Source organism: Caenorhabditis elegans, chromosome II (assembly GCF_000002985.6).
Source record: "Caenorhabditis elegans chromosome II".
NCBI lineage: Eukaryota > Metazoa > Nematoda > Chromadorea > Rhabditida > Rhabditidae > Caenorhabditis > Caenorhabditis elegans.
The window spans coordinates 6,802,688-6,827,249 of record NC_003280.10 but is presented as its reverse complement, the minus strand read 5'-3'; the positions used below and the strand labels follow the sequence as shown (position 1 = coordinate 6,827,249).

Sequence of the window (24,562 nt, the reverse complement as noted above, 5' to 3'; positions counted from 1 at the left end):
TCTCAGAGGAAGGTGGTTGGATAATTAAAGATTTGGGTAAGATTAAGGTATATGTATGAAATGTGAGTTATTCAAAAACACCTCAAAAACAAAAACATGTGTCAAGCCAACTTCAAAGACCAAACAAAAAATGAAACAAAAAACTGTTGGTCAGACAACAGGGCGCGTCTACGAACTGATAGCAGACTAAACAGGAGGAGCTGAAGGGAGGAATATGAAAGAGAGGGAAACAGAGAGAGGTAGAGACAGGATGAATTATGAACTTTTGTGAGAAGAACACATATAAACCGAAAAAGAGAGTGAGAGAGATAGCAAGGGGAGACCAAGATGAAAACGAAATTGTTGCAATTTGATAGGCGCGAAGCAGAAGGAATAGAGAAGGGAGATGGGCGAGAGAAAGTTGGGCAAACATATGACCTCTCGGAAGAAAGAAGGAGGAGAAGATGAAGGCAAACCATGGTGTAACATACTACCAGAAATTGGAAGTCAATCTCAGGGATCAGACACTTTTTGAGGTAAAAAAGTGGGTTTGAAAAGTTGAAAATACAATTGTTGCCAAAAAGTTAAATTTGAAAGTTCGGAAGCAATTTATGAGAGAAATGAAAACTAATCAAATATTCACAATAAGTAGGCAGCCAAATTTTATTACAGGACATATAAATGCTGAAAACATCGTTCAAGGTGTATTGGAGGCGCTTCTCACTCGCCTTCCTAGCATCCTACTGGTAACCTTGTGTGGCCATATATATTTTCAAAAGTCACTTAATCTTTGCAATGTGTTACAATGTCTAATTGTCTAATTGAAACCTGCGTAAATTGAGAAATATGGAAACATTTTTAAATGTTCGAATTCTCTTTGGAATATGACAATACTAAATAGATCTTGTCTAATCCTATAATTATTCGTAAGTACTTATTAAAAGGTTACAAAACTTAATGATAATAATAGGAAGACTGAAAGGAATAATAATAATACTCAGAAACTCAGAGAGAACATGAACTGTGGTTATATTTTGAGATAAGAAAAGAAGAAGCAAGAGACGAGACCACCTCACTGAATAATTAAGATGCTTTTGAGAGCAAACTTTGAGTCTTGAAGAGTGACATGTGCACATGGAGACACTCCGATTTTTGACACTTTTTCTTTTCATGTTTCAAGAAAAAAACACGAAATAAGAACATAACGATGATGACGGGTCACTCAAAAAGAAGAGAAAGGGGGTGTTCGTTGCGCGATCAAACGGATTAAAATGAAGAGAGAAAAGTGAGAGAGAGGGAGAGGGCTAGTGGTCAATGAATGGGAGGCAGCCGCCGAAAGACCACATTCTGACGTGCTAATAAATCTTGTTAGAGTGATTAACTTCCGGAGAACTACAAATTCTCACCTGCACTTTTGGAATATTTGAGGTTAATTTCGAACAACTCTGGAAACTAGTCGTGATATCAAAATATTATTGTTATTATTTGATTGTAGATATGATCTCTTTTTTTTGTTTGTTTACTAAGTGTTCATGCTCTCACTCATGCCATCGTTCAGTTGTTTTTTGCTCAGATCTTTCCTGGAAAGTAGATGCCCTCAAAGTTTCCGTATATCCATCTTTAATATGCATCTGCCTCTTTTGTCACTGCCCATTAAATATTGCAACATGAATGCAAATAAACAAATATAAATTGTTATGTCTCAATACACTAAAACATTCAATTCATTTTCATCCAACACCCTCTGGTATATCCAAAAGGATACCAACATTTGTCTGCGTTCAAAACTCATAAAGATATGAATAATGAGAGTGAACGGGGCAAGAATAACCAGAAGAATAAAAAGAAAAAGAAAAGAAGGGAAAAAGAACGGGGGAAGAAAAAAGAAAAGAAATTGGTTTGTGAATATGAGGAGACGCAGAGAGTGTTCTTCAAGGAAACCTGTAAACACCTAACAAGTTATATTCAAGAAATGAAGCGGTGTTGTAGTAGGAAAACGAATAGAAAAAGCGACAGCGGGACAATCCCGCAAAAACTTATTTGATGAATGAGTTGATGAAGTGAATTTTTGAATCAGTTCTTGTATACTTCCTTGGGTTGCTAATTAGTAATTAAAAATATAAGTATTCAAGTTTAACAACACAATTATTTTTCAAAAAATCTTTTCAAAGACTAGTCTATGTCCAATAGTCCACCTCTTTTCTTCTTCAGCTATTTTTCACCACTAAATTTGTTTTCAAACGTTTGAACTCTCCCGATTTAAGCAAACTATAGTGGTGTTCTTTCAATCTTTTCAAACAATATTTGAACTTTTGACAATTTTCTCAGAAAAAAGAAAACAAGGCTCTAGTTTCAATAATTCAGGTTACGCTTACATCTGACAAAATTAAAAGTCATAAAAATCGCTGTAAATCTACTTTAATCGTTTAATATCTAAATTCCTGCTTCCTATGTTTTCTCACTTTTTCTCAGTGTAATCTCTCAATGACAGCATGTGTCCATCTGTCAAGTGTATTGAAGAGTTTGTACTTGAAATGATGATAACATATCATTTTGTATTATCAGTTTGTAGGTTCTTTTGCAGGTTTGATCATGTTGTGGTGGAGGGGTTTGATATGTTTTATGTTACGATCATGTTTTGAAAGAACACTTAAGGTCTTTGGGGAATTGGTTTGCATTAATAGATTGAGATGAACCGAGATGAAGAAGAAGAAAGGCCGGGACAGATATTAATTATTCATGAACCTCCCTCGTCTTTCCTCCTCATCTTAGCAGTCACAGCAAGAATGTAAAAGTGTCGATGGATGGAGAAAAAAGTGGAGGAGGTCTATAGGTACTAGTTGGTGTGTTCTCCATTCCCCCTCCAGACACTTGAAGCTTGTTTCATGAGAACAATTTTAAAGTGAATTACTAACTATATTGTAAAAAATAAACACATGTATTTTTCTGAAAAATAGGTCTGATTTTTCTTCATAAACGACAGAAATCACAGATCACAAAATGGTGTGCCTCATTGCAGTTTTTGATACTTCAATGATACATGCTTTTTGTATGGCAACTCTCACACCAAATGACCTATAAATATTATAAATAGTTTGTTCGGTGTTGAACCAAAAGAACGGATAGGGGGAGGAAGGACACACGCGGGTAGAAAACGGATGAGCGCATTAGATAACCAAAGAGGAAAACCCGAGAGAGAGAAAAAAAGGAGGGGAGAAATGAAAAAAAAAGAAAGGGGATTTGAGAAGAGAGAAACGAAAAGATGTGAGAATCAAATATATGTTTGTACTTCTTTATTCCATTTAAATATGTTCCGGGATATTAAAGATATGTTTCCAATTTCAAAAGATTAGCAAACACCACATTTCCTCTAATAATCTTGCACCTGATTGCCGAAATTTTGCAATTCATACCTTGATGGCTTTTGGGTTCGTCGAAAGTTGTTAATGACAAATTATATTTATTTATTTTTTGCAATTAAACATTTTGTTAAATATTCAAAATGAATCGAAATAAAATAATAGGCTGCATGAGGAACCAAATAATTTAGAAATCTCCATTGTAAATCTGACGGCATCAGGAGCTAAATTCATTTTCAGAAATTAATCTGAAGATTAAGTAGATACTTTCATATGTTCCTCCCATTCAAATAACATATAAATTAATTTCGAAGAACTTCCAATTTAATACATCTTTCACATATCTTATACGCTTAAGAATAATAATAATTGACACACGTGTTGAACGACATGATGTATATTAGTTGATACACTCAACACACAAAAAACGAGTAACGGGCAAGTGGTAGACAAAGTGTCGGTTCGGGTTGACACTTGACAAATGACGATTGGCATCTGGCGGCTTCTTGGCCGATCGCCAGAGAAAAAGACACAGAGTTATTTGGCTGAGGGCTGTTTGATGTGTCAAAACATATGGCTTATTGGTCCGATGGGGATTTACAGACGAGTACATATTATATGAAGGAGGTAGAAAGGGTGGGGAAAAATGAACTGCTGATCTGGAATTCCAGACCTCATGTGCAAAAGATCACATAGGATTTGAGATTTTTCCGATTAAAACCGATTGAAAAGTTTAAAATTCTTTTTATTTCAAAAGTTTCAAAGAGCAAAAAAAAGTTGATACATGTAGACGCTAGAAATTGTGTTATAAAGTTTTCAGGCATAAACCCATATAGAAATTTGCAACTTTTCAGCATACTAATTTGAACAGGTGAGACCAAAAACAAAGTGTTCGATTAAGTTTTTGTTTTTTTTTTCAAAGAAAAAAATCTCTGACAAAACTATTAATTTGAAATATATAATTCTAAAACTTTTAGACGTAGACTTCCGAGTATCAAATATATGTTGTGCTCTGTAACTTCAAGTATATCAAAGTTTTAGAAACAAATCAAGTGGAAGCACAAAAAAGTAGGTTCAATTCGACATTTATTAACAGAAACCCGGAAAGTCAATTACTCTTGACTGATAACATTTTTTATCAGGTAAATATTTGTGCTCTGTGCTTTTAAGAGCACCTGCAAGAGAGTTGGCTAATCCGAATATTTGTACCCATGAATTAAATGCGATTCTTGATCTATTGCAAATGATTCTAGTTCATTCCTCCTTTCATGTTTTTTTCTCTTTCTATCTTCTTTTTTTCTTCAACATTTTCCTCCTTATTCTTGTTCACCAACCGCCGCCGTTTCACGTCACATTGTTATCACCATTCATCTATCAGATAGGCGCCCCGTATTATTGTTGAATTGGATGGAAATGTGTGGTGGCATGGGAGACATTTAGACAGAGACAGTGAAAGACGATTGATGAAATGAATTGAATTGGATACTAAACTATGGAGACATAGAGAGACGAAACATTCAGAAGCTGTTGCTGCTATTTCTGCAGAAAAAGATGAAACACAAGGATGCGTTGGTAGTGTCACTTTTGATGTGAAGAGAACGGAAATAATAGTTTGGAAGAATTTGAAATTGGTTGTGCAGATCTGCTTCATGTTAAAAAACTGAAAAATATTGGTTTAGAAAATAATTTCAATTTTCCAGAATGAACCTTTACCGAACGGCCACCCAGAAAAATGTTCAACAACAACTTTATTCGCTGACCTTCGAAAACCGAAAACATGTGAGGCAGAACCATAATTCGATTCATTGTCGTAGTTTTGTTCAATTTATTTTTTATTGCATTTGCAGTGACTAAATTCTATTTTTGCGTTAAACCACATTCTTATCAGAAATCACTTATCATCTGCCTCTTATCAAAGTATGTTCAGGGAAAAAATGACGTAGAGAGTTAAATTTTCGTGCATCAAAAGTTTTTGATATAATTAAAGATAATTTGCACTTTAAATTCCATTTTGTTTTTTAAATTGTAACTGGGTTTATTTGAGATAAAAGACAAAGGAAAACCAGAGTATAGGTACAAAACTGCTTTCATGCAATACGACCTATTTCAGCCTCGGGCCTACCTTCAAAGTACTCTTGAAAAGTTGTTTTTGTTTTCAGTGCTGAAATGCGCAAACACCAAAAATCTGAGTTTAATGTACAAAATAAGTGATAGACAGGCACGTAGGCAAGCAGGCATACCTGAAGACGCGCCTACCTACTAGAAGCCTACAGAACCCGTTATAACTATAATTAAATGTTGCGAGTGATCAAAGGGATTTCACCGTTCACAAATAAAACACCTGGAAATGATAACTTTTATTGATATTTTTTGCACACTTATTTTGAATAGATCTCATCACATTTCCCCAGGTTCAATATATCACTTTAATATGTCACTTTCTCTTTTGACTGCTTTCAAATTCATCTAATCTATCTACCGTATAACCAGATACTCGACAGGAGGGTAATACTACTACTACTACGTAATTCAAGTACCATCAAGGTCATAAATCAACACCTTGTAACTCTAGACATTTGAGTAAAAAGAAGAGAACAGCAGCTGACCCCGTTTTTGAACGGATTTCAAAGTTAGTGGTTAAAGAGAAAAGAGGTGAAGAAGATAGATTGAAAGTTCAGGTGGCATGGCATTATCCCAATTAGTGTTTAACTTCCGAACAGATCATCCGTCATTTAATAGTCGTCAATCGGTAGATCATTCGATGGCGGCGGCTAAATTGAAAGAAAAAGACGATGAGACATAAAAACGCTTGTCTTTTTCTTTCATTTTCTTTTTCTCTCTTGAAGTATATCAGCTGGCGGACATTCCTCGCATTTTTGAGAAGTAGGGAAACTTTCTGAAACCAATATACAAGGGTCAAATTGAATATTTATATTTTTGAACATGCGTAAAACTAAGCAATGATAATTTTGCTTCAGCTCCAGTTTGATCTGATTTAAAATTTTAAAGTACTTTTTTTTCAAAATACAAACAAATCATATTTTGTGATATTTCTGTTGCCACAAATACAAATAAAATTATATTCAAGATCCAGAAAATAACTAGATATAGAATTGTTTGACTTTTCAAAGTACTCACTGAGCAACTACATACCAATTTTGAAGCATGTCATATATCAGCTCATACATCCCCTGAGACCAGTCATCTTGAAATTCCATTTGTCAGATTGTCATCTCTGAGCAATGTTACAGTACCCCGAGAAGTTGCAAACGTTTCACAGAACCATCATCATCATCATCATTGCCCGTAATAGTGTGCAACCAAAGAAAGAATACGAAGAAAAAATAAGAAGAAGATAGGAGGAAGCGGCGACGACGACTCATAAATCGAGGCAGAGACCGCCCCATCCGCGCCAAGCAGCGGATGGACGGAGACAACACCCGGGGCACGAAGAATAAGAATGAGGGAGCGGTTTTTTTTTTGAAAAATGAAGAGGGCAACTACAATAGCCACATGTTGAAAGTTTTGGTGAAATTCGAGAGAAAACCGCCGGGGATCAGTTCAAACTTAGAATGTATACTTTAACTATTTGTTAACAGTATATACATAGAAGAAGTTCTCAGAATCTTACCAAAGATAAAGTTTTACACTTCAAAACAAGATACATTTTGAAGCACTCTGATATAAGGTGCGAAAATAAAAGCGGGAACCCATTCAAGTTTTGTACTGAAAAGTTTCAGGGAATTTTCTCACTCGTAGTATAATTTCTCAAAAAGCTTTTGGAAATTTATGGCGATTTTTAGGATGTTTAGGAGTGGGTAAATACTCTGAAATTTCTTTGATCGAGTTGGGAGAAATGAAGCTTGAAATTTTTCAAAAAAAAAACAACAGGAAATTGAGATGAACACTGTTAATGGGTTTCTAATTATGAAAAAAAACGCTAAAATTTGTTCGAAAAACTGTTTAACTTTTTCTCGATGCCCTAATTTATTAGATCAGCCATGAAAAATGTTGATGGGATCTAGTGAGTACTTTTGAGACAAAATTTTTCAAACTTACAATGACCTTTTTAACTCATTGTACTCTTGCTTCCATCCAGCTAATTTTGTATTTATACTCTATTGAAAAAAACTTACCAATTTTCAACAAATTGTCTCTATTTTTATTCTCATCTTCCTTTTCCTCTCTTTTTCGAACTCTCCGCCTACAAATTGCATTTATTTGATGTCCAGGCGAGGCGCTCGTTTCCCGTCGGCTGAACGAAGAATACGAAAAAAAAAAGAAAACTGCGAAAAAAAGAAGAACACTTTGAGGATATGAAATGGGATGTTTTATGTAGTTGATCCACAAAGTTATGTTTTTCTTTTAAATTCCACCAGGGCGAGGTTGGATCTACATAATTCTGAAAAAAAAATTCGCACCAGAAAAAAATTATCGCTGATTTTAAAAATTTTCAGAAACTTCGTGAGATCTAGCAACCGACGACCTCCCGGGTTCCGAAAAACGTGTGTTAGACCACGCCCTCTTTTCAACTGTAGATTTTTGAAAAGACCAACTTCGCTTTTCAGAGGACGATTTTGGAGATGTGGGTCTATAACAGGGAGAAGAAACAGCTGGAGGAGCAGGAGATCAGCTTCGTGCAGATTGAAGTTCAATCTGGATGGGCCCTTTTGCGGACTAGCGTCCGCTACACTACAAGATTTTCGATGAAATTCTTGTCAATGCTGCTGACAACAAACATAGAGATCCTAAGAGGAACACGATTAGAACCACCATCAATAAGTAAGTTTAGACCGTACCACAAATGAATTTATTTTAATTTTATCTTCTTTCAGGGTAAAAATGAGATCTCTGTGTACAACAACGGAAAAGGAATCCCTGTCACCCAGCACAAAGTCGAGAAAGTCTTCGTTCCCGAGCTTATTTTTGGAACTCTTCTCACGTCTTCCAACTACAACAACGATGAGAAGAAAGTGGCAGGAGGGCGCAACGGATATGAAGCAAAACTCTGCAACATCTTCTCCAACAAGTTCACCATGGAGACGTCTTTTCGTGACTACAAAAGTGCATTCAAGCAAACATGGATCAACAACATGACACGTGATGAGGAGCCCAAAATTGTTGAGAGCACGGAGAAAGACTTCACGAAGATCACGTTCTCGCCGGATCTGTCAAAGTTCAAGATGAAGGAGCTGGACGATCTGACATCTGATGGCTCGTCGTGCCTGTGACGGGGCTGGATCCATTAAAGGAGTCGCTGTCTTCCTCAATGGCGAGAGAATTCCAGTCAAAGGATTCGAAGACTACGTGAACATGTACACATCACAGTTCACCAATCAAGGAGAAACTCAAGATGGCCTATGATCAAGTTGGAGATCGTTGGCAGGTGGCGTTGGCCTTTCGGAGAAAGGTTCCCAGCAAGTTTCCTTCGTGAATAGTATTGCGACCACAAAAGGAGGACGTCATGTGGATTACGTCGCCGATCAGATGGTCACAAAATTCATCGACTCCATCAAGAAGAAACTTACCAAGACGTCGACGAATATCAAGCCGTTCCAGGTAAATTTTGTCGACTTCAAAATATTTACTGCCAGTGATGACTCAAAATAGCTATATGAACTCCATGGTGTCTCGATAATAAGAGAAATCTGTAAAATTTCAAGGGTTTCCTAGAGATTTCACCTATTCTTCTCAAGTATCGGTGCACCAAGTGAAAAATAAAATCGCGACGCTTTAGTGACGCTGGAGAGTTTTTATCCAGTTTCTAAAGGCGCGAAGCAACATTTCTGGACTTTCCGATAATTTGTGATTACTAAAAGGCGAATCTGAGGCGAAGAATCGATACCTCGAATTCAAATCACATAATATTTCTAAATATTCAATTTTTCAGATCAAAAAACACATGAGGAGAAGTTTTTTTAGAAGTTTTCCAAGGCGGCATCAAGGGTTGGAATCACCGACGCTGTTATGACTTCGGTTCGCTTCAAACGAATGGACGACCTCAACAAAATGTGCTCCAAGCCGGAGACTTCCATCATGAAGGTAACAATTTATCTACTTTGAGGATACATTTTTAATTAATATATATTTCAGGACATCTCAAGGCTGGTGGACGCAAACGATGCTGGAACCGAAAAATCAGAATGGACGGATGGAGATTAGACCAAGGATGCTGATATCAATTCCATAATGAAAATTTTGGAACTCCAGTATGGGAAACAAAAGAAGCCAAGGGAATTTCAATCCCACCAAAGTTGGCACTAACTGGAGCAATAACAGTAGATGGAAAAGTAAGAGATGTAAGTTCCTGGTTTTCATTCAAAAATACCAACCTAGGGTTTTCATTGAATTGAATTGAATTTGATTCATTCAACTAGATAATGCAATTTTACAGCAGTACAATTGCATTATAAAAGTTAAATAAATTGGTGAAACAAGGCGAACCACACAAGAGATAGGCGATAGGCGATAGGTGATTTCGATAGGCAATTTCGCAACGCTAGACATGTTTGCTTCCTCGCTGCACAAAGCAAAATGCGCGCTTATATATTAGAAATTAATAAAATTGTTAGAACACTTTTTCTTCCAAACGTTTAAAAAACTTGTGCAATAAAAGATTATTTTCAGGTGGGATGGAGAAGATCAAAGGCTGCATCACCCATAAAATGGAAAATATGATTGTGCCCAGAACGAACTATCGTTATGTTCCAGAGGACTGGAATCGGAAATTGACATTCACCCGGTCAAGACCCTGGAGGATGCAATGAATGTGATAAAGTCCTTTAACGGCAAAAATTAACTTTAAAAAGATTTTTCTTCCGAATAAAAAAGTTATTATTGTACTTGAAAAAGGCACTCACTATTCACATCGCAACACAGTTCGAATTCCATTGAATAGTTTAGGTACTGAAGGAAAGAATTGATAAATTCACTATCCGGAATCAGAGTTAAATTGATGACAGTGGATAAAAGACGTTAAAATACATAAAATACCTGAAAATTAAATGTTTGAGGTAATGCTCCCAAGATATTTTCTCTCAAAATTTACTGGAATTCTTCTAACATTGACCATTTTATTTGCAGTCAATGTCCCATAAGCCAAAATTAGGTTTTTGTAAAGTAATCTGCTGAAATGCTGCCATTACACATTTTTCTTATAAACGCTCTGAAGATGAATCTACAGGTAATCCGAACCCGAACAACTATAGTTAGTATCGAGTGATTATACCATATCAAATATAAAATATGTTGATCCATCAAACAGATATATGACCCTTTTCCATAAAACGGTATCAAATAAACAGATGTGAATTTGCTTTGGTTTCTGTAGACTTAAACAGATAAACTTCAAATCAAACTTCAGTAATTTTTGTTAGAAAAATGTATTCAGCAATAAATTTAATACATATTTCCAATCTGCAGCACATCAAATAGTTTTGAAACAAAACATCAAATATTTTTTATAAAATCAGTTTTAGAAGTTATTTATTTACCAAAAAGAAAAATGTGTAAACGATGCAATTTAATTATGTCAGCAAGATTGACAGAAAAAAACACAAATTTCCAAAAAATAGACATCTAACGAATAAATAAATTGGAAAAGTTAAATAAATTAAGAAAAGGAGAAACTCTGAATTCGAGTATATAAGGAACATGTTGGAAGAGTGAAAACAAAGAGAGATTAATATTTAAATCACCGCCTTGGCACTGACAATTGCTACTCATTTCTACACATTGCATTATAAAAAAATAAAATAAAAATATTTGATGCATGGATTTTCACAGCGACTAGATCCTATGTACATCGGGAAATTGAAACTTTGAACGAAAAAGGACAAGCAGGAAAAATAATATCTCTTTGAATTAAAAAAAAGTGAAAAATTTAGATTGAATAAGGCATTTAAATTTAAAAAAAATGATAAAGTCATACATTTATTTCTTATCATCTTTCTTATCACCTTCTTCTTCAACTGGTCCAAGTGTATGCCATTGAGCAATTGGACGACGTGGTGAAGCCAACATATCCATCCAATGCCTGGAAATAGTTGGAATACTTTTGTTTAGGTTGATAAAGGAATTTCGCAACATTGTTTATGGTCTCGGTATCACATTAGATTTATGAAAAATTGAAAAAAATAAACCAAACTTCTTAGAACTTCCAATTATCAAAATGTATATGTCACCAGTTAACACTTTTAAAAATAAACCCATATTTCTGTGGTCACTTGCAAGAATTTTTAGACTTTCATTTAAAAAATTATTAAAAAAAAAAAACAAAAGCAAACCTCAGCTCGGCACCGGTTCCATTACATCCCAATAGACACCTTCCAATAGCGTCATTGGATCCAAGTTTATCATAATCCATCACAGTGATCATAAGGGAAACTTTCTGCAAATATTAAAAAAAAATAAATATTCAAAAATCGTCTCGAAGTTGAATGAAAAAGTTAGAAAGACATGTTAGAAAAAGCCACCTGAATTTGTTCGAAAGGCACTTCAAAGCTGAACGATTCGTTATAATATGGGTTAAGTGTACACTTTTTGATTGATGTCTTCTTCTTTTTCAGTCGTTTTCCACCTTGCATCAACACAATCTTCACATAAGGATCTGAAAATTACCCCAGAAAATGAAATGTTAGATTTAGTTAGAAAGGTTAAAGCCAGCAATATTTGGGGATATAGAATAGTTTAGTTTCAGCGCAAATTTATGAATTCCCAGATCACCTTCATTTTATGCAATGGCAATTTGTCAAATACAAAACTCTCATTAAAATATGGATTCAAAGTTTTCCGTTTGATATTCGTTTTCTTCTTTTTCAATCGTTTTCTATCTTCTCCGAACATTTCCAATTTCACATATGGATCTTATAATTTTAAAGTTTAGATTTTTGTTAGAATTAGGATCAATAATTTTTTTAATTAAAAAAAAGTTACCTGATAAACCACCGACGTCCATTTTCTTAAGATTTTTTGCTTCCAGAATGACCACTGTCAATTTACCAGCAGTTGGGACGTACCGAAGTGAGAAGCAAATGTCACCAAGACTCTTCTCCTGAATTTTTAGAATTTGTTTTTGGTTTTTGGGTTGTCAAAAAAATGATTAAAGTATTTCGAATTCGCTATTAAAGAATGTGAGGTCAGAAAGAATCGCATTGTAAATTTTTTTACGTCTGGAAGGATAATAGGTGTTATAGCTCTCAAATTTATATTGTTGTATTTATAAATATTTGAAATAGTGTACTTTGGAAGTAGATTTTCAACTGAACTGATTCGTTTCTACATAGACGGTGCTTCTATTTCTCAATTACTTTTTGATAATTCAATTAACATTTAAAAAAAACAAAACTTACAGCTTCTTTGTCATCTGGTGGTGGTGCAATATCCTTCCATTCTTCGATAACAGCTCCCAAATCAATTTTTCCAAGCGGAATGAGAACTTGTCCGATTTGATCGTGCTTACTGAACCGATCGAAATCATAAATTGCAAAGACAAGAGTTTTTGCCGTAATTTCGTTGAAAGCGACTTTAAAAATGAATGTCTCATTGAATACTGGATTAAGAGTTTTTCGATGTACTTTCGTCTCAACCTTCTTCTTTTTCTCCGGTAACAAATACAATTTTACATATGGATCTGATGTTCCTGACATGTCCATTCCTGGTAAATCTTCTGCTTGAATTACAGTTACAGTTAGTTGACCTTGTTGGAAATCATAATCAAGTTTATATTGTATCCTTCCAAGTTTCACTTCTTCTTTTTCTTCAGCTTGTTCTTTTTCATTTTGTTCCATCGCATCACCAAGTTCTTCCAAGTCTTGAGCCATCTGAAATTAATTATACAATTATCAAAATCAAACTAGACAACACTGATGTTTAATCTATTTTGATGAAAATTCTGTCGTCATCGTTTGGAAATTCTATTACTGATTCTGACATATTCCCCAAGAGATTCTGATCGCTATTTTAAAAATATGCATGCTCTCAAAAACAATTATTAGAACAATAATTTGTTTCATTGAACTCCAGTTAGAACGACAGTTAGTAATTTATTTGTATTCCAATCTTAAGAGAAATCAAAACTTTGTACTACTTATTTCAAAAACCGAGACAATCGTTATTTATGTTTTCAACTTTTACAATTAGTTACCTCGAGGGGCTATAAAATTAGGAAGAGTTCAGCAAGGTTGGCTAAAAAAATGTTTTAGCAATAAACGAGATTCAAAAATTCGTAGGTTCAAAATCCCGATAAAAAGTTTTTCAAAAAAATCCAAGTAAAATGTTTTAGGTTTAACTCTAGGAAATGAGTTAGATCAAGGATTTTTGTTTTCAAAAAAGTCGGGAATTTTTTTTTGTAAAATTCTTGATAAAATTTTCCTAAGAATCAAAAACTAAAAATTAGAACAATACCAAGAAATCCAAGGAAGAAATCCAGAAATAAGACATTTGCATGCCTGGAGTCACTTGCAAAAAATTGCCTGCCTACCTACGTGCCTATTATACTCTTGCACCTCCATGCATACATGGGAGCTCTAGATTATCATAACCAAGTTTACATGTTTGGTTTCGCAAAGTCGCTCGAATACGGTATTCCGTAACTTATTATATTTCCTTCCTTGTTTTTCATCATTATTTTTCATTTCAAAAACATACCCCTTGAATATTTTTTCCATCAACGACATCCTGTCCTTTACCAAAGAATCCTTTCAATCCACCCTTTTTGTTCTTCTCACCATGCCGCTTTTTTCCAAATAACTTCCGAATGAGACAGAATGCACACGCGAGAACCAGCAGAATAAATACGAATCCAAGAAATACGAACGCCCATTCAGGCACTGAAATTCTCGTAAAAAGGGATATGAAAAAGTTGAGAGAAAAATAGAAAATAAACCAACTTTACTTTAATATTAAATTCACTTTCAGCTGTTTTTTTTCTCTATACTTTTTTTTTGTTTTTGTTTACTATTTAATTGAAATCTATAAGTTATTAATAGATGTATGTATTTATTTATTTTTTGCATATCTCTATAATATTTATTCCCCAAAGAATATCTCTTTTCCCTATCCTAATTATTTTCGTCACCAGTATTTGTTGTCCATTGGAGCATTGGAGCCGCCAACTCATAAACGAACTACTTTTTTAGTGTCCAGTGATGAATGTGTTATTGTTCTTCATGCTTTTACTTCTCTATCTCTCTTTTTCTACTAATTTTTCGTCTCTCCCTAGGGACATCTACCACTTTTTTGGCACATGCTCTTCTTTTCTGGGGCCATCTTTCTATACACGTCAATTCTGGTTACTACTTTCTCTTCTTTTCAATACTCGAAAAGTAAAAAATCTAAAATATTCAGCGCATGGGGAGGAATAGAAGGAAAAAGAGAGAAAGGCTGTCGTGGTAGCCAAATATCAAATTACAATCGACACAGCCTGAAGCTGTGAAACGGATGGAGCATCCAGTTTTTTTGGAAGAAAAAAAAACGATTTTAGATCCCCGAAAGACAATGAGAAAATTTGAGAAAGAGTATACATGAACACTTTGTATGAAAATTTCCAGGAATTTTAATGAAAACGGTACTATTATATTAGACCAATGACGTCAGCTTGAAAAATGACACCGGTTGTTATAAATTCTATATTTCTGTCTACAAGAATTCAAAGTTTCTGGTAAAAAATATATAAAAGATCATCGAAAAAAGCTTAATCACAATCATAGTAATATAGCAATGTTGTGGTTTTCTGTTTCAATGAAATTTTGTTGAGATTCAAGAGTTTGGGAATATTCAAAATATTTCGAAAATTCAAAACGAAATTGAGAACCAAAAATCAATTACAGTTGTATTGATTATTCAGTAAATAAAAAGATTAAGGGGTTTTGGTAACTTCAGGTTTATTTCTTTCAATTTTTCTCCAACCAATAATTAATGACTCACTCCCAGTTTGTTGCATAACCTTTTCTTTCACAACGTCTTTCACATCAATCACTTTATTTACAACCACATCTTTCAGCGTCTCCTTTGTCGTTGTTGCTCTGAAATTATTTTATTTTTGTTTAAAAATTCACAGAATGCAATAAATCAATCGAAAATGAACAACATTTGTTCCTTCATGAATCGATCATGACATCACATCGCATGTTTATGAGCGCCCACAGATTTCATATTTTATATGATTTTTCTCGTTTCTTTTATGGTTTGTCGTTTTTTCTTTTCTTCTGTTTTCTTCCCCTTAGCAGATTAAAATAATCGTTTAAAATTTATATGAAGATAAATAATGTCGCAGTGAAGCCAAAAAATATTTGAATCATCATAAAATTTGAACGATCAACATAAAAAATATAACCAGTTGGTAATTCCTGAGAATGATTTGCCGAAACATTGCTAAAAGGTGTACCGAAATTGGGCAATGCTTAGAACGGCCTCAGCAAAGATTTGACAATTAATTTAAAATCAAGCTTATTTTTTTTATAAGTTGAGCTTGAAGGGACACCGGGTGCCGAACAATTTTTCCAGTAAATTTCAAAACTTTAAGTTAGAGGCGAATTTAGATTAGTCGATTCTACTGGCTGTACCTCTCTTATTAGTGCTGCCCCTTTTTACTCGATTTTTAGTTTGTTTCAAAAAATATAGAATTCAGGTTTTCTGATATTAATATTTTTTAATATTTAATTAATTAATATTTTTGGGGTTTCAAATTTTTGGCATTTTCCATAATATTTGTCGCAGGTTTTGTTAGTTCTTTGAACTGGAAACTCAAAAGTTTTCATTTTCTGAGTGTGTCTAGGAAAGAAAGATACAATCTCTAAAAGATTATGGCTCTTTTCTTTTTCTACTTACATTTGCTTTACTGCTTCCGATGTTGTTTCTTCCATTGGTGCTTCATCCCTTACAAACTCTTTTGTCAAGTCTTCGTCGTTCTCTTCGTCTTGCGACGAAAAGTCTAATTTCACCATGGTGACTGAAAGTTTGATTGATAAATGAAATCAGAGGTAAATCAAGATGCAAAGCGTCGAAGAAAAGGGTTCCGTGAGAGAATGAAGAGGCGGAGTCGGGGGTCGAATGGGAAAATAGGCAAACCCCGGATGAAAATGTGTTTACAGAAGCGAAATAATTAGAATTTTTCAGAAAGAGGCGAGAGATGTAGGAGTCTGTTTACTTTTCCAGAAGAAGAATACATTCTGATACGAGAAACACGGATGTAAAAATGAAATCCTTGTATGGGAAAAAATATGGGAGACGAAGAGGAGATTATTATGACATTAGATTAATCATATTATCCTATTATTCAAGGGCAAGAATGACGACTAGTTAAGGGGTTTTTTGAACAGATGAAAACAAAAAAAAAAACGTCATTTAGAGAAGAGCAGGATTACTTTTTGAAAACTTTGAGGATCCCAAGGGTCAAAAATCTTAGTAGATCTTGAAAAAGTTATAGAAAGGGAAATGTGCAGTATTCTCCTCAACTTTTTGTTCTTGGCTCATTCCTTTGGAGACCTTTGAGAATCTATAATTATGGAAAATAGTAGGTTTTAGTAGGTTTGAATTTGAATTGAAAATTCGAATTCCAATTGAAGATAGATATTTTTTATTGGCTTCGTATTTTTTTGTTTTTGCATATTTGCTTTCTTTTTTGTCTGTTTTTCGTTGCGATAAACACGCTATATGCAATTCAAAAGCGACGAAAAATAAGAAGTGAAAAAGCATCGAATGATAATACGAATGGGTCGACTACACGAAAGGACCGCTTGGAAAAACGAAAAAAAATTGATTTTTTGTTAGATGTCGTCGTCAGAGCAAAAAAAAGAAGAGAAGAGGTGCTCTTTCGGAGGGCAGGTGAAAAAGAAGTGTTGTAGAGGATGCAAATTTTGGGGAAAGCTCACATCGAGCATTTGCGGTGGTGGTTGCATTCTTGATTTTCCCATGGCTTTGAATAATGATTCTAATTCAGGAGTTTTGCAAGATAGGCTTGGGAAAAATATTTAAAACTTGTCACTAACATATTTCAAGAACTGAGAGAATGGATAAGTTACTTAAAGATTTAAAAAAGTTTTCGGAAAAACTTTAAAAATTGTAGTGTTTCTCAGAACTTGGCAGCCAACAATGTTTCTAGTAACTATATGTTAGGTTGCTGGAGATAAAATTTCTTAGTAACATTTTTTCAAGCTTGTATAAAATATTTGTATGATGTTCTGGGGTGAAAAGTTTCGGAGACCTTGGAACATGTCTAAATTCGAACTTCGCGGGAAATTGAGAAATACGATGATAAATCAGAGATGAGCGAAGGGCATCAACAGTTTTGATTTGTCGGCTTCTAAATTATTTGAAGACATTAAAAATCAATTCCTTTGTCGACAATGTTGGAGACTTTTCAGAAATAAAAATTCATGACAGTTTTTTTTGTTGAAAAGATTGTGTAAGTTATTTTGGGTCTTTCAAATATTTCAAAAATCTTAAGCTTAATGTTTAGATGAGCCCACCTCTTCAAAATATCTCCAATGAAATTTCAAGAATTATGGAGAAAGAAATACCCACGCACTTTTTTCTTTTTACTGACCTGTGTCATCTTCACAAGCTCATGTAATTTTCATTTGGGTGAAAGGTCAGTTTTCTGTTTCAAAAGAAGATGCACCCCAAGTGCCATTAGTTAAATTTGAATTCGTTCCTATTTCGAAGCATAATTGAGAAGAGTCAAAAGTGTGATGAGACCAAAATACCATTGTTCGAAAAACAGATTTTTCATTTTTATTTGTATTTTTGGCTTTTAACGGAAAATAGGAATAGGCATGGAACGGGGCTACAAATAATGTTTGTAAAGTTTCAATATTTATTTTTTGGGCAAAATGCGTTTTGAACAATATCCAACAAAACCAAACTGATTTTGAAAAAACTCGATATGAAAATATCATTTTTCAAAATACCCCCATATATTGATATTTTTCACAATGAAAAATTATCTGTAACGGTGAAGCAATCGAAAATCCAATACAAGAAATACTTTTTCTGGAACTAGAACAAAAAAGTGCTGGCACCTATTCAATATTTTATAGTCCTTAGCGGTTTGTTGAGAGCACACGACACACGAGCAAAAAAGAAAACGTTTTAGTGAGAAGCTGGAGATGTTGGACTGGAGTCGTGAGCAAGAGACAGACTCAGAGAAGAAGTGTGCTCCGCGCCGTCGAGCCTCCCACCGCTTCTTCTTCTTTTCCCCAACTGGCTTTTCTCGCATACACTCTTTCTCGCAAAAACCAGCAGAAAAAGGAAAAGAAAAGAAAAAAGAAGACGAAGAAGAAGACGGACGACGAAAACGAATGGGAAGGGGTTGGCTGTTGAAACGAGGAGCCTTCCATACGGGGGATCGATACGAGAAGAAAAAGGAAAGCACGTCTTCTGAAGGAATGAAGCAAAAACGAGAAGACGATTTAACGGGGCCGCCGCTGCGATTAGCGACTCACTGACTCATTGACGTGATGCGATAAATGCATAGTATTTGAAGAAAAGGAGGGGAATAGGATGTGAAATAAGGAAATGATTCCAAGTGTGCAAATTCTAAATTAAAAGATGAAGTCAAAATTGTTTCATTACAATTTTCTACTTTTCTGGAGATATCTCAATTTTAAATTACTACAGTTGAACATTTTCAGATAAGACACTATCTCTAACAGGAAAAAATGTTGAACGATAAGAGCGAATCAAGTTAATCTAGATCATGGCGGACTTATAGAACAGACAGAACAACATTGGATTATTTGAAAAAAAATACCGCAGTATTTTCAACTTTTGGTTGATTGACTGTTTTGACCAAGTAGACTTAAAACAATGCAAATTTCTAAGTAATAGGACATTAGAATATACCAAAAGAATTTATTTTATTTTCTAGATAACTGCGGTTCGGCGAAAGAGAGTAATATATGTATAATATTGACGGATACGATTGTATAATATTGATGACAGGTAAAACGAAAGTGCAACTGGTTTATAAACTTTCAAAGAGTACTCTGAAATTAGTTGATTTAAAAGTTCACAAAAAACTTTGACACTGAGATATACTTGCAGCTGTGAAAACATTACGAGAGTACGTCACAATGAAACTGGAAAGAGGAACAGGAAATTTGATTGTTTGAGCAGTGTCTCTAGTGATGTTGATTGGATTTCAATAAGTTCAATATGAATTTGAAATTCTTCAACAGGTATGACTCTGGTTTTCGGGATTACAGAGTTCGGAATTATAGTTTGAATTAACGACATAGAAAAAAACGGTTCGTAGAAATTTGGGACAATTTCTGGAGAACAAAAAAATAAATGCAAACACTTTGACACCTCTAATTATTTGATACGGTCAGAAGATCTAGTGTGCCCCAGCATGATTTAAGACATGCAATCATTTTCGGATTATCTAAAATTCTGTCGAAGGTTTAGAAAAATGTCAACATTTCAAAAGTTCTGATGAATGTTTTCGGTATTTCAAGAATTTCTGCAGGTCTTATGTCTGGTTCTTTAGACTGTAGTTTTACAATGTTATCTGGGTATTTTAGACACAAAAGCGTGGCTTTAAACAATTTCATAATTTTCACGTTAAAAACTTAGAACTAAAATATGGAAAATTTGCACGAAATTAGAGCATCATATTGGAAAACGTGAGTTTCTGTGCTAATGAAGTGGTTAGTTCTACCTTTTTTCGAAAAAATATCAGTTCTTGTTTATTCAACAGTTTATGATGACAACAAGAATGATTTTCAAAGTTTGTGTAAGTTATTTTCTTTCGATGGTTATCAATTCATTCGATTTATTTCAGGTACTGCTCTTCGCTGTTACCAAATGTCTGGCACAAGGTGCCCCAAATAATGGTGAAATTCAAATTCCATTGGACAAGCCTTTGTCAATTCTTCACGGAGAATATCAAATCGATAAAAATGACATGTAAGAAACTCTGAAACGTTCTGAACACGTTCTGGTTAATCAGCGATGTATCCATGTTGAATCTTGAAGCATGCATATTTCGTGCCTGGTTCTATCAGTCCATTGTGTCTAATGACGCATTATGTGCAGATTGCGAGTTAGCTTTGTGAAGCAATGCACAGCATTCATGTTGCAAGCCATTTCAAATTCCTAGAAGCCTAATCACCTGAAATCTCAGGAGTCAAGTTTTGACACTTATTACTCTATTACAGGGATAACTACCGTCCAACTTGGGCATCTGTATGGAAAATTGACGAGCAGAATGACATTAACAATGGATTTTTTCACATTTCTTTCTGGCCGCCCAACTATTGCCACGCGTCAGTTTTATTTGTGGTATTCTTAAATTTTAAACATTTGAATTTCAGGATCTACGTGTGTCCAGTGAAAAAAGACAATTACTATGATGCACATAACTTGGCCATCGCTGAAAGTACTTGTGAAGAACGATATGTCAAATATTATCCACATGCTGATAAGTTGTTGATCAAAGAATCGGGTCAATCAGAAGTTAAAAAGTATTGGGCGAGAAATCGATTGGAATTCATTATTGATGATCAATTAATCTCGAAAGTTCACGTGAGAAAGTTCTGGATGATATGAATAAAATTATCGATTTTTCAGGTGCTTAGTAAATCCCCAGAAAATCATGATGAATTTACAAGTGCTGTCGATAAAGGAGAGACTGTTGCTATGAATTTGAAAGACACGGATCTGCTGATTCTCACGAACAGGTATGCAATTCATATTAATTTTTGTCTGGGGTTGGAAGATTTTTTTTCCAGCCGAATGTGCCAAGTCAATAAGATCGGTTCAACTTACTATCCATTGTTCCGTAAAGCTGTTCAAAAGGATACGAAGGGTCTTTTTCCAAAATGGCTGAACGATCGGAGAACACAAGTTGCCACCGACTACTTGCCTCCAGTCAAAGAGAAAGACGCTAAAAAGTCTATCGACTTGCTTGCAGTTAGTTGTTTGGATAATCACATCCTTCCGAATCTTGATTATTTCAGTATCTTAAAACGTTAGACATGAAGAATGGAGTTTTGGCGAACCGTGAGAAGACATGTGAATCCGTTGGAGGATTGAAATCCGCTGGCAGAGGAAGAAAGAAAGATAATCCCTTGATACAGAAAGCTTTGTTCAAGAGAGTTTCGGTCAACACGTATCCTGTTCATATTCCAGTTAGTTATATTTTCCAGATCATAGATTTTTTTTCTTCTGTCTGCGTGTATCATGCCTGACATTAATTACTTGGAGTTAAAAAAAAACCTTTCCAGAACGATCAGCACGTTTCCAATGCTTACAAAATGTTCACTCTATCGACGAATAAGTGCCACTGGTTCAGACTTTGGATCACCCAGTTACCAATTGACCAATACAAAACAGGAATGAAACTTTCCGAGACTGTCGATTTCTTTCTCAACGAAGGATTTTACGTCTCTCCTCAGTCTGGTATTTTGAATTATTATTAACTTCTCAATTGATGGAAATTTTCAGATGTTGCTTATCCATTGCCGGGTGTGAGTGAGCTCACAAAGTTCAAATTCACTGTCTCACGAGAACCAAGTAACGAAAACTACGTTAGTTTTTTTAAAATCAAATATAAATCTTCAATTTCATAGTTTTTAGGTTGACATGGTGTTCGGAGAAATGCAAGGAAATCCAATCTATCAGGATCAATTCAAGCTTCCAGTTACAGAGAGCACATCATTCAATATTCATGTTATCAAGGCACCTGGTTGTGATATTGAAATGGATACGGTAACAAACGTTTTGTTTTATTCAAGCTTAACTTAAAAATCTTCAGCGTACTTTGTTGTGGAATGACTACAATGCTGCAGTTCCAACTAATATGTGGGAAATCGGAAAATGTACATTCAACTTCTTCGATGAATAAGTGTCCTATTGTATTATGATTTGGAATAAAATAATTTAACAACCATTTTTCAAAGTTTCGTTTTTTTGAGGACTGATGGGCAATTGGCAAATCAAAAAGTTCAAAATTGAATTATAAGATGTGAGATAAATATAATTAAAGTAATACCCCATGACTTATTCCTCATAATCATAAATATAAGTTGGTAATAAAATATCTGTTAGAAATTTGACTTTATTTGGACATGCAATAATATAATACATCAATATTCTTTAAATAAATATTCATAGAGAAAAGACAATCTACCGGTAAATATATATATACTTATTCGCTCTCATTATCATTTCCATTGTCGTCATCCACACTATTATCATCTTTTCTGACAACTTTCTTGTGCTTCATTCGTCGGTTTTGAAACCATGTTTTAACTTGAGTTTCACTCAAATTGAGAGCATTTGCCAATTCAATTCTCTCAGGAGTACTCAGATATCTGAAAGTCTGATTTAGAATACTAAACTCGGAATGCATTTTTGGTCACCTTTGGGATTCAAATCTTCGTTCCAATCCTTGTAGTTGCTGATCACTGAACACTGTTCTTGCTTTTCTTCGCGAACTGAAAACAGAAGAATAATTATATTTGATAAATTTCAATCATTACCATTCCAACCTCAATCTTCTATACGCTTTAGTTGCATTTGACAATCGAATCTGATCAGCTGTTGACCAGAATCCAGGAAAAACTCCATTTCGTTGAGCCAACAAGAGACTATGTTCTATTGGAAACGCTGCTGCTGCAAGCCAAAGCTGATCAGAAAGAGCAGGAGTGATTGTGGGAGTTAATTCATTTGTCAATGGAACTGACATTACGGATATCGATGATTTTTCTGATCCCTGGAAGTAAACCGATAGAGTAATTTTTGATGATCAAATTTACATATTTTATTGAAATATTACTTGTTGAATTTAAGTAATTGTGAAAGAACAAGCATCACATCAAGGAAACAAAATATTTTTTAATGAAGTTGCGACTTATTTTGAATCAATTTTAAAGAAATCATTGACCAAAGGCCAAAAAAAACGGAAAAATTATATTTAAATTCAATTTTGATAATTGAGCGAAATACATTCCTGATATGTTTGTTTAAATATTTGCAGAGTGCCTATGGTGACTACAAAACCCAAACGAGAAAAATAGTTTAAGAACATACCTCATCTGAACTTGATTGGGGAGTGGGCGATGTTTGATCAAGCTTCAGAATTCTTTGAATTTCGTTTGAATGCCCACGAAGAAGATCATCAATTGAAAAACTTGATACAGGAGTTATCATTTTCAAATAAGTTTGAAGATTATTTTACGGGAGGTAAGATTCTCGTGTAAATGAGCTAACACGGTAATATGGTGCTCCCATAGGAGCACAATGGGTGGAGCTTCAGACGGCATCGGAAGGGGGCGGAGTCGGCGAATAGAGATGAAGGTCCCGTGAAAGACGACAAGGAGAAGAAGAAAAAAGAGTTGATGAGAGGGATAATGATTGTGAATGACAGTATTGCCGTAGGCAATATTGTAGGCGGTTGATGAAAGAATAAACAACCACTTAAGTGACGATGAGCAAAATATGGAAATTGATTGTCTCGTAATGTTCAGTACTAGAATAAAATATTGAAACTAATCAGTTGTGTCATTTTCGATCAGTCGTGTATTATGATGACGTGTTCATTTTTTGTATATGGTCTGGAGTCTTCTTTTCTTGCCAGTTTTGATGATCTGGAATAGTATATCTAGCATATAGGTGAAATTAAAATTCCAATAAAAACAAAACGTAATTTACATAATGTTTTCAAACCTCAAATATCTCATCAAGAAATTGGAAAAGCTTAGCAATCAACTCAATTTCTGAAAATTTTCAAATGGTCTACAAAAGATTCTTGGCCAAATACTCTAGAAGTATTAACTTGATTGACAAAATAATTTTGATTTTGCAAACTCTTCAAATTCACTAACGATGTAAGTCTTGTACTTATTCTTAAAATTTTGTACTTATTCAGGCATGCCTACTACGCACCTTTCAGTACTTTTGTGGTAGACAAAGGCCACAGGCAGTGTTTGTGCCTACATGAAAAGCCTACTTACAGCCGTTTTCCACTTTTGGCACAATTCGACCTCTCATGCTCATCATCTCCCTCTAATTACGTGTTTATGTTACAATACAATGCGATTGAGCCAGTACAATAACAATAACAAGTGTGAACGTGTTGAGAGCGACACGCGTCTAGTAATAGTCATTGTGCAACTGAGCAATTTGAACCTTTCCACAGATGTTCACCACTTCCCCAACAACTTGTGCATTTTTTGTGCATATCACTGTACCCCTTCAAACGTTTTAAAGCTTGGAGAGAA

General features: G+C 34.5%; 3 protein-coding genes, 4 non-coding genes and 1 pseudogene across 10 annotated transcripts; 4 read left to right on the top strand and 4 right to left on the bottom strand.

Annotated features, from left to right (window-relative positions):
* Positions 1 to 319: 319 nt before the first annotated feature.
* F31E8.12 lies at positions 320 to 467 on the top strand. Its single transcript, NR_051270.1, has one exon. It is a non-coding gene; the product is annotated as an Unclassified non-coding RNA F31E8.12 (non-coding RNA).
* A 3,252-nt stretch (positions 468 to 3,719) lies between these two features.
* F31E8.14 lies at positions 3,720 to 3,940 on the top strand. The gene has a single exon (NR_051269.1). It is a non-coding gene; the product is annotated as an Unclassified non-coding RNA F31E8.14 (non-coding RNA).
* Positions 3,722 to 3,942, bottom strand: F31E8.8. Its single transcript, NR_051268.1, has one exon. It is a non-coding gene; the product is annotated as an Unclassified non-coding RNA F31E8.8 (non-coding RNA).
* A 3,979-nt stretch (positions 3,943 to 7,921) lies between these two features.
* On the top strand, positions 7,922 to 9,500 carry F31E8.6 (annotated as a pseudogene). Its single transcript is given in 5 exon segments — positions 7,922 to 8,120; positions 8,174 to 8,539; positions 8,549 to 8,897; positions 9,229 to 9,380; positions 9,432 to 9,500. Coding segments are annotated over 5 exon segments (1,135 nt in total).
* Positions 8,479 to 8,623, bottom strand: F31E8.11. The gene has a single exon (NR_051267.1). It is a non-coding gene; the product is annotated as an Unclassified non-coding RNA F31E8.11 (non-coding RNA).
* A 1,316-nt stretch (positions 9,501 to 10,816) lies between the features above and the next one.
* snt-1 lies at positions 10,817 to 16,287 on the bottom strand (the record flags this gene model as incomplete). Of its 2 annotated transcripts, none has more annotated exons than NM_001026958.6 (8): positions 10,817 to 11,373; positions 11,624 to 11,727; positions 11,813 to 11,946; positions 12,273 to 12,390; positions 12,689 to 13,159; positions 13,986 to 14,167; positions 15,264 to 15,361; positions 16,167 to 16,287. In NM_001026958.6, the coding sequence occupies 8 exons, from the start codon at positions 16,280 to 16,282 to the stop codon at positions 11,271 to 11,273; spliced, it is 1,326 nt and encodes a 441-aa protein (NP_001022129.1). The 2 variants fall into 2 exon arrangements, with proteins under 2 accessions (NP_001022129.1, NP_495394.3); NM_062993.9 differs by lacking the exon at positions 11,813 to 11,946 and adding an exon at positions 12,063 to 12,202 and having other exon boundaries at positions 11,271 to 11,373; positions 16,167 to 16,282.
* A 3,700-nt stretch (positions 16,288 to 19,987) lies between these two features.
* F31E8.5 (DUF4091 domain-containing protein) lies at positions 19,988 to 22,232 on the top strand. The gene is made up of 11 exons (NM_062992.5): positions 19,988 to 20,073; positions 20,122 to 20,246; positions 20,498 to 20,605; positions 20,654 to 20,864; positions 20,910 to 21,019; positions 21,071 to 21,251; positions 21,299 to 21,469; positions 21,566 to 21,740; positions 21,786 to 21,868; positions 21,918 to 22,049; positions 22,096 to 22,232. The coding sequence occupies exons 1-11, from the start codon at positions 20,041 to 20,043 to the stop codon at positions 22,183 to 22,185; spliced, it is 1,419 nt and encodes a 472-aa protein (NP_495393.2). The 5' UTR covers positions 19,988 to 20,040; the 3' UTR covers positions 22,186 to 22,232.
* A 154-nt stretch (positions 22,233 to 22,386) lies between these two features.
* Positions 22,387 to 23,926, bottom strand: tab-1 (Homeobox domain-containing protein). 2 transcript variants are annotated; one of them, NM_062991.4, is made up of 4 exons: positions 23,373 to 23,549; positions 22,823 to 23,055; positions 22,703 to 22,777; positions 22,387 to 22,654 (listed from the first exon to the last, which is right to left on the bottom strand). In NM_062991.4, the coding sequence occupies exons 1-4, from the start codon at positions 23,490 to 23,492 to the stop codon at positions 22,489 to 22,491; spliced, it is 594 nt and encodes a 197-aa protein (NP_495392.1). In that variant the 5' UTR covers positions 23,493 to 23,549; the 3' UTR covers positions 22,387 to 22,488. The 2 variants fall into 2 exon arrangements, with proteins under 2 accessions (NP_495392.1, NP_001338827.1); NM_001351904.3 differs by having other exon boundaries at positions 22,388 to 22,654; positions 22,832 to 23,055; positions 23,373 to 23,926.
* Positions 23,927 to 24,562: the final 636 nt, after the last annotated feature.